General features: G+C 38.5%; 1 protein-coding gene across 1 annotated transcript in view; it reads left to right on the forward strand.

Moving 5' to 3' along the window:
- The window catches only part of HIBADH (3-hydroxyisobutyrate dehydrogenase), an 85212-nt gene extending 75937 nt beyond the window's left edge, over positions 1–9275 (forward strand). The window contains exons 7-8 of the mRNA XM_054815587.1: positions 2784–2940; positions 8285–9275. Of these exons, the coding sequence (XP_054671562.1) occupies positions 2784–2940; positions 8285–8443 (316 nt within the window). The 3' untranslated portion in view covers positions 8444–9275. The remainder of the gene's footprint in view (positions 1–2783; positions 2941–8284) is intronic.
- The last annotated feature ends 394 nt before the right edge of the window (positions 9276–9669 follow it).

A 9669-nucleotide genomic window follows, 5' to 3' on the forward strand; every position in this document is an offset into this window, starting at 1 on the left:
TGAAGAAGCATTGATTTGAGGGAAGCAATTGTTTTTGCTCTATTATAAGTACAGTTAATACATGAACTTCTTTTCTGCTTATAAGGGAGAAGAACATTTTGGTAATTGTAAATTCACATGCGCCTGCAGGAGCTCTTGCCACGTCCAATGGCAAGTTGTTATGGGGACTGGCAGACTGTCATCATTTTGATAGCTTGAGCAGTATATCTCTTGAACAGCAATGGAGCTCTTATGCAGAGAGTATCATATGTTCCCAGCCAATTTACAGGGAAACAGCAATAACATTTTATCATGGTTGAGAGCCCAGTAGCTGCTTCCTATTAAACTTGCCCTTTCAGATACCTGTCTTGGATTAATTTGTTGATTTCAAATGGAAACTCAGTCTTCTCCACTGAAGCATGACTTTCTAGGATAGACTCTCACTGAATGACAATTACTGTATATTCTAGCTGGTTTCAGACCATTACAAGCTTTGGGCACAGTGGAAGACAGAGGACTTCTTCAGGAACTGATTTTAATATATGTCTAATTTTAACTGTCAGTTATATATGCACCAGTGGATGAATCCTCAGAAAGATGAAATGCAAAGCACTTCTAACTTGCTCTTATTAATGATACACTTGCTGCAAAGGAGAAAAAAAAATAGGTTCAGGTCTCCTGAAGAGAATCTGCATGGTGTTTAAGAGCAACGAAGTTTGAAGATGCAGGGATTTAAACTGACATTATCTTCCTTTTTCTTTTCCTGGAACAAAAATATGCCAGATCTACTGCAGACAATATTTTACATATCTGTATAATACACATATCTCTTTTAAAGTATACTTTCACAGGGCAGTAGTTGCAACACTGTGAGAAGACCGTTTTTCAAGAGGGTTATATGCATTTTGAAATAATAAGCTCTCTGTCTTGCGGTATACTCACAGCTATAATTACGGGCCTCTGCAGGCAGCTAGATATGGCACAAGCAAGCACTACATTGCTAAAAATACTGATCTGGATGTAACAATGATAAGGAAACAAACAAGCCAAGAGATTTGTTTTGGCCAAAAAAGCAACCTCTGTGTATTTGAAAGCTCAGACAGTGTCTGCTCACAGCGCGGGTGTTTTTGGATGACAGCGATTAAAGCAGTTATTCAGAGTGATTCTTGAGGAAGACTTTGATGCGTTATACAAGATAAAAGTACAATTAAAATCCTACAAAAACATATTGGTGCTGGAAAATACTTTTTTTTCTTTTAGATAAATGGCTGTTGAAAGCATTCAGTTGAGTCAGAGAGTTGGAAAAAAATAGGGAGGAGAATAAAGCCTGATTCCATTCAGGCCAGCAGGAGACTTTCCATTGAATTCCAGGGGCTGCTGCAGCAAGCCATAAATAAGTCTGCACAGCAGTAATGCTAAAAAGCTACCTTTGCAGTACAGAAAGTGATCTTGGTTTGCATTAGGAGGGCAGAATTGCAGGCATGCATGCCGTTATGGCAACAGGAACCACGCTGTAGGGCCCGCTGTCTTAAATGTAGTTTTTCAAATCCAACATGCCTATTGGACTAAATAGACATAAATTTTAGCAACTGTTCCATTGGTAATAAGCTTTACTTGTCTACAAATTAAAGCCCTGAGCACTACAGTGTCTGGAATCGGTGTTAGGATCCCCATGGCTATGGAGATCTGCAAAAAGTCTGCAGTGTAAGAACTAATGTAAAGAGTGTTGACTTCTATAAGGGCTCAGCTGGAATTATACGGAAAAAGCATTTTATTTATAACTGCTTTGCTTGTCCATGGCAACATAGGCTGTGATATATCCCTTTCTATTGTTACTGGAGATAATCCCCTTGCTTATTTCTTTGTCATGAGCGTAACTGAACATTTGTATAGGGCCGGCTAAACTGCTGCTGCTCGTTGTTGGTATAAATGCAGTTGGTGTAAAATTACACTTGCAACTTGATATCAGCATAAATGTGAATCTGTAAGAGGGTTAATTTTCTATAGTATTGAAGTACTTTAAGGGTCCACATTGAGCAGCAGTTTATGCCATCAGCTCCGTGATAGAACAAATGACGTTTCTACTTGGACAAGCTTTGTTTTATCAGGATCAGTAACCTTATCAACAGTTGACCCAGAACTATAATGTATGTTTGCGAATAGACAACATATGTCACAGTGAGAGGCAGGTTTGCCTCATAAGCAAGAGTGTATAATGAAGATTTACCAATAGCAAAGCAAAGAATGTGCAGTTATATACCACAGTAATATTTTTTGAGAAGTGTAGTGGTTTTGTTCACTTATTAGAGCAGGATCATTTGCATTAACTTGCTTACATCAAAAATGCACTAGTGTGCACATATAAATACATTGCACAAGTACTTTCAAACTGCCACACTTGCTGGTGTTTTGCTTTGTTCAGCTTTAGGGAATACAATTTTGATACAAAGAACAAGTATGTGACCTAGTAGGTAGCAGAACAGAGAATGTGGTTTAATAATTGAAATAGGAGGGAACTGCTGTTCTCAGAGGACCTTTATTTTGCTTGCACTTTCAAAATTGCTAGGTGAAGGGGGTTTGCTTAGTGCAAAAGGAAAAAAGCTCTGAAAACCTACTGCTTAAATGGTGGATTGATGCTCTTTAATTTAAAATACAGCATCCCTACCCCCAATATCAATACTCTGTCATTTTTCATTACTTATAATAAAGGGAGAGAAATGATGGTAGAGTCCTAAGATATAAAACAAGTCACCCATGTCTTGTGCATTTTGACATTAACGCTTCTCTTCCTTGACCTTTGACAGATTAGGCCTTGACCCAAAGCTGCTGGCCAAAATCCTAAATATGAGCTCAGGTCGCTGTTGGTCAAGCGACACATACAACCCTGTTCCTGGAGTGATGGAAGGAGTACCATCTGCTAATAATTATCAAGGTGGCTTTGGAACAACACTCATGGCTAAGGTACATAATACTTGCATGTAAAGTATGTACAGTTGCTTCTCTCTGGGCTTCTAGCAAATGTTCTTCTCAGTGAAAATTCATGATTACAGGGAAATATGTGTGTATGAACAGAGGGAAACTCAACCTTTTACTGTAGCTCTGAATTAACGAGTTGTGTAGGAGGGTTTTCCTTAGCCTCCATCCTCTTTCTAGTTACTATTACTCCTGAGCCACTCAATGAAATTATATGCACTGTCTTTTTGAGTTCTGCCTTCATCCAGGAGTGCTGAGGGACTTGTATGTATGACAAGCATTCAGCAAGCCACTTAGGTGCCTTTTGCATGACTGCTTTAGAACTCAGGAGTCTAAGCTCAAGAGAGCAATTTGGGGAAATCCAGGTAACCTAATTAGATGCGAATAGTGGCACAAGCATCTAAGGTTTTGGGCCCAATCTCTTCCAGATACCTTAAACTACTGTGCTACTGGACATGCCCTCCAGCATCCCCTTCCTTGCTAAGTCAACTGCTTATGTACTTCTTTTTCTGCCTAAGGCCATTTGGAATGCAAGAAGCAGACAGGTTTCAACCTACACCCCCACAGACTGATTTTCTGCAGGTATCTGCACCATGCTGTGGGTTCTCCCGAATTGTCTTTGTTGGTGGCAGAAGTAGTGCTTCTTATGAGTAATAACCTAGTAATCAAATTTTTTGTCCACAAAATGGAAGATCTGGGTTTTAGGTCCTTCTCAGCACAAGGCAATTGTAACCTACAGCTATCCCATCCCAGGAGAGTGCACTTACTGCTATGCTCTTGGCTGTTCTAGGAAAAGCACTGTCCTGAGTCACTCTGTGGTCAGGAAAACAAAGCTCTTAGAGGCCAGAGGAAAGTAGGCAAGGAGGTCAGGGCTCTGCATCCCACTGATGAGGACACACAGTTGGAGGAAGGAGCTATAGAACTCTTGACTCTTGAACTACTTCTGCATTTAGCACAATGATTGCCTAAGGTGAATTATAAAACCAGCTCTGTAAGAGGTCTCTCATCTAAGCATGTAAGTGCAGGAAATAATTTCACACTGAATATTAGTTTCATGGGGATACTGTCCTGAGGGAGGCGTTTGAGTTCCTACAGGACAGGTTTGGGGCTCCCAATCAGTTAGGCATTCTGGCCATTTTCAGCTCTTCCACGCACAGTGGAAATTAAGCACTTAAAACTAAAACAACATTCTCAGAGCTGGTGATCAAACTCAGATATTGCCATGCAACTCTCCACAGTGCTGGAGTTCCTGTATGTAATACCTGCCTAGTGATACTGTTCCTGTCATTTTGCAGTTGATTGATATCAATTGGTGCATTTGCACAGTCAGTGTAATTAGCCAAATTCTGTCCAAAGTGGGTCCAGAGTGTTTTGCATGTGGTAGCACCAAAAAATTTTGCTAATGCTGCATGGCTCAAAACCACTCAGTGGTTGGCCTGCTACATTTTACATTTACAGACCAACAACGAGGAGCTTTCATTTCTTTGAGGGATGCGTTAAAATACTAGAAAGCAGCAGGTTTTACGTCATGTTCACGTCATTGAACATAGGGGACAATGAAGCATTATTTAAATTATTGATTTATAAAATGTGGTAAGTTATTGTTTGGAGTTTGCCAGGGCTATTGATTAGAGATAAGCAACTTGACCTTGGCACTGCATCAAAGCTTTTGTTTCCATCTTATGTGCTGTTTTCAGAATCTGCTCTGCCTGTTGCACCCTGTTTCACACTGCAATCTCTGTTCCCATGATTCATAACTCTTACTCTTGTCCAGAATAACCTCATATTATAGATGGGATGGGGGCACATATTACCTTCCCTCCCTTTTCAGTTTCTTTGTGAAGGGTTTTTTCTTTTGGTCTACTTCCAAGAGGGACCTTCATCTCCTCTGGAAGCTGCCTTAAAAGCTCTTCCTTTCATTGGAGGAATAGCAGCCTGGCTTTTGCCTGTTAAAACTGCCAGCTTTTGGTTATAAAGCTTCGGTGATAACTAAGAGGAGAGTTCCTCAGAGAGGTTTGTAATTGCTGTTCACCTCTTCCAACTATGCCTCTCCTGCCAGCCCTGCCTGCCAGGCAACCTGAAAACTGCCTTCTTTAGGCTGGAATCCTCAATAAGAGGGCAAGACACTAAATTCCTCTTGTGCCTCTTGAACAATGCTATGTTATTCTATATAGATGGAAGATTACTTGTATGAGTAACTAACCAAGACAGGCTGATCATATTCAAGGTATTAGTTGGTGCAGTGGTGACCTCTTTCAAGACATTTCTCCTTAGTTTGTGGAAAGACTTTCGCTACTATCCCTTTCATCCTGCATATCATACAGTTTGTGAATTGAGTTGGGGACTTTTTTTCTGGGAAATAGAGAGCATGCTTTTGCTACTTAAGAGAAAAGAAAAGCTATATTCAAAGGAGAAGGAGGTAGGTACAACCCTGAGGCTGAGAAGAGAATACTCCACAATGAAAACATCTAAGAGTGACTCAGTAACACAGTCACTAAACACAGTTACTAAACTTCAGGTTACTACTCACATATCAGATGTGGGAGAAGTCAAAGGCTTTCTTAAAAGTATTTTAAGTGGATTTCTTAAACAAAGCCAGAGGATCCTTATTTTAAGTGTTTGGGACAGAAAGCTTTGTCAGACATCTCTGAAAAGCTCTTCAGTCTTGAAATCTGATAATGAAACCTAGAATTTAGTCAACTTAATCTGAAACCTGCTCTAAAGATTTTGCATTTTAAAAATCTAGTTTACTTCCCCTCACAATCTTTGTGTCTGAGGCATTGCAGGCCAAAGTTCAGTCTTTCATTCACAGCACAGTTGCTAATTAAATGTCATCTTTGAATCCTGAGAAGAGCTAGATTTATGTCATACTATTCTTGACTCATGTCAAGACAGCCTTTGAGTTTTATTCTGAATGGAAGAGTTTCATTTACGTCAACTGCAAAATGACTGTGAGGAACCAGGTATTTCCAAAGTAAGCATTTTTTGCTTTTTTAAAAATACGTTGGCAACTGTATCCTGAAAGAGAATGTTTCCCTATTCCAAGATGAGAAAAAGTGGTTAGAATAGTTGGTACAGTGAGACATCTGGAAGATGTTGTCAGTTCCAAAGAGTATGAGAGGAGCCATAAACTATGCTCTGATTTTTACTTTTCCAAAAAGGTCAGCAAAGGGCAAATTTCTTTCAAAGCTGTTTTGTACTATTTCACTCGAGGAATCTCCAACCTCAAGAGAAAAATGCAAAATACTTCGTAAAGATAAGCTTTACTTCCATTTTGTATTTTTTTTTCCTTCAAAGCTCTAGTTTATCTAATGGAATTTAAAAAACAAAACAACATTCCTGCACTTTGGAGTCAGGAATGCTTGTCCATTTAATTATTGAGATGTTGTCTGATGTTCAACCATCTTGGAGCCCGAGTTTCATTATTAAAGTGAACAGACCTGCTTTATGAAATTGTATTTGTGCTAGCAGTCTGTTCGGCATTTTCAGGGATTGCTTCTGTGAATGCCCCTTCAGAGAGAAATAGATCACGATCACCACTACCAAAACCAAACCCCTTCACTAGTTTGGAGTTAGATGGTTTTGCCATTCTACTATTCCATGACATGATTTAAGCTTTGTTGAATAAAATGGATAATACGGCAACACATTTCACAAAGAGGGTTTAGAAGAGGCTAGGAATATGTGTCATGGAATATCTTCTTGTAAGTCAGGTTAAATAATTCTTCCTAGATTTGTCAGGTCATCAGTCTTCAAGAGAATTGCTAGACAAGAAGGAATCATCTGCCCTGATGCAGATGAAGAATATTTTGGATCCTGTGACATCTGATACGTGTGTTTTTCCCATTTTCGTAGATTTTGAAGTCATTCAAGGGTAATAGGAAGAGTAACTATAATTCTGATTTGTATCAGAATGACCTTTATAGAGCCGATTTACAGATCGAAGTGACATTTAGAGAGTAGAGTAAGATCTTGAATTTCCTTGTGCTAATTCAAATCCAGACACACAGAAAGTAAAGACCTGTCTTGTAAGTCATCCCTGAGAAGCCATAGGTGCTCTCAGCAGTACTACAGTCTCTCAGTTCTTCTATATCAAAGATTTGTTATTTTTAAAAAAATAAACCACAGCAAATTCTATAAACCACTATAGTCCTGGATGGACAGAAAATCCAGGCCCTTCCTAGTAACACTTGAGAGGTTCTTTTGCAAATTTCATGAAATGTGGATGGCAAAATTGATTTCTCTGGCAAGACCTTACAAAGGGAACCTTGAATGCAGGCATTACTTTCATACTCAGTCGAGAGATCTGTTTATATATCCAGGCCCTTGTTACCTTTTCCTGCTTTGGTTTCATGTCTCATTCAGCTTAGAATTCAAGACATCCTCCAGCCTAGCTTGTCATTTCTGTCCAGCATGCATGCAGCCAACTATTTCTAGCTAACTATGGTCCTAGTTAGTCATAGTACCTGGTACTTGCCTTTGAGTTCTGTCCTGTTTATTTCAGATTATAACTGTAGTTGACCAAGGACTCTTGGAGGACAGGTTTGAAATTCATCCTCTTTGCGACCTCCTCTCCTTTTTTTACCCCAAATTTAGTGTTTTAAAATGTAGTAGAATTATTCTCTGTACCCTTTTATCTTCAGTCATTAAAGAAAACTTTTAGTTGTAGCAGACCCAGGACAGTCCTCTAAGGAATTCTTTAATATATCCTTCCAGTTAGGCTGCAAACCATTCATATTCACAAAGTGGCCTATGCCTCTCATTTTGCTGTTAACTGGTCACATTACAGTAAATATATGTAGGCTAAGTGGCTTCAATTTTGTTGTTATTCAAATCCCTCCAGCTTGATTTTTAACCTGTTTTCAGAAAGAAAGATGTCCTCTTGCCCGAACAAGAAAATTATGCCATTAGAACCTATGTGAAATGCTTAAGTGAATAGCCAGGGGAATTTGATTTTTTGAGATGACATAACAAAGTGGGGAAGAAGAGTCTGAGTCTTGCTACCAGGTTATATAGTGATCTAGAAACTTAAAATTCCTCCTGTCTGGAAGAAGGTTGCATGCCTTGCAAAGTTTGGGGTTTTTCTGTTGAATAACAGTTACTGTTTTAAAAATTAAAAACTAAACAAGGCTCCCTTCTTCCAGGACTGAAATTTTAAGGCTGGAGTATTATATTTGTTGGCAGTAGAGCTCTCTTCACAATGGAAGCCAAATAACCTACAATACGTACATAGTTATTTATATCCTTGTTGTTTCTCCCCTGACTTTTTCTCTTTTTCTTTCCTTCCATTATTCCTCTTTGCCCTCTTCCTCCCTCTTCTCCTTCCCCACAGGATCTTGGCTTGGCCCAGATTTCTGCCACCAACACAAAGACACCAGTTCCTTTGGGATCCCAGGCACATCAGATCTACAGGATGATGTGTGCAAAAGGCTATGCCCTGAAAGACTTCTCAGCTGTGTTCCAGTTTTTACGTGAGGAGGAAACCTTGTGAGCTGTCCTTTGGAAATGGACACAATAACCAACCACATTTTTTTATCCTTATAGCTCGTTTGAGAAGTGTGTGGGTTTAATCAAATGCTGCGCATACTGATCTCATACATCTATGGTTGTCTAGATCACAACGAACTCCAGGGTTTTTTCATAATTCTTGAAAAAGCAAGCCAGAGGAAGGGATTGTTTGGCAATTAGCCAGACAGTGATTTCTTTTTTTTTTTTTAAGAACCATCAAAGTTTGGGGTTTTTTTCTCTAGATGCAATAAATAAGTATTTTTTTTATGAAACACTTAACTGTTTGCATATAAAATAACTTACATTATGGTTACAAACTTAGATGAATCTTGAATAGTAAGAGAATGTTATATAGTGATTTTATGATATATAGTGATCTATTAAAATTAAAAATGAATGCTTTATGGATAAAGGGAAGATTTGTTCAATAAAGAAACATAGCTTGAGATGGATTTATTTTTTTCTTTGGACCTACTAGCCTTGAGTTGATCAGTAGTGAATTTTTCCTGGGATTCAGGTTGGAGATTAAGTTTATAGGCACGCATTTTTAACTGGAGAGTTGTTACAGCATGTTTACCTGATAGACTAGGTTAAAATAACATAGAATGCGTGTCCCTCTTGTAAAGCTCCATTATTGTATTTTGCTAACCCAATTTTATATTTTCTTGTATTCTGTCATACATTTTCAGAACTCAAGAACAGCACTTACCAGAAGTTCTAACAAAGTGTACATTTGTTTTAGGTAATTACTGAAGTATTTTAAATCTAAACAAACCCTATTATTTTGAAAAGAAATAAAAATCTATACTGGTAAATACTTGCTTATGATTGTTTGCTTTTTGTTTCGATGCACTCTTGTACACACACAGTTAGCCCAAAACTTGTACTAAGTGGTCTTATTTTTTAATTCGCTTGGTTTTCTACAGATTATCTTGCAAAACTAAGCTTTTCAAGAGCTCTTGTTGTGAAATGCAGATGGTAATATATTTGCATATGTATTACCTTAACCATTCACTATCTCCTTGGTCTTGCAAAAGTACAGGTACATACAGGCTTTATGAATATATACACTCATGTTGATTTCGCTAGAACTACTCACATTCAGACTTACTGGCAGGCTGTAGGCTTAATGGTCAATTATGCATTTACATTCCTGTTTTGGTTGTACAACGGATCCTTTTATATATGCACATTTGGGTAGCAGAATTG

This window comes from Grus americana, chromosome 2 (assembly GCF_028858705.1).
Source record: "Grus americana isolate bGruAme1 chromosome 2, bGruAme1.mat, whole genome shotgun sequence".
Lineage (NCBI taxonomy): Eukaryota > Metazoa > Chordata > Aves > Gruiformes > Gruidae > Grus > Grus americana.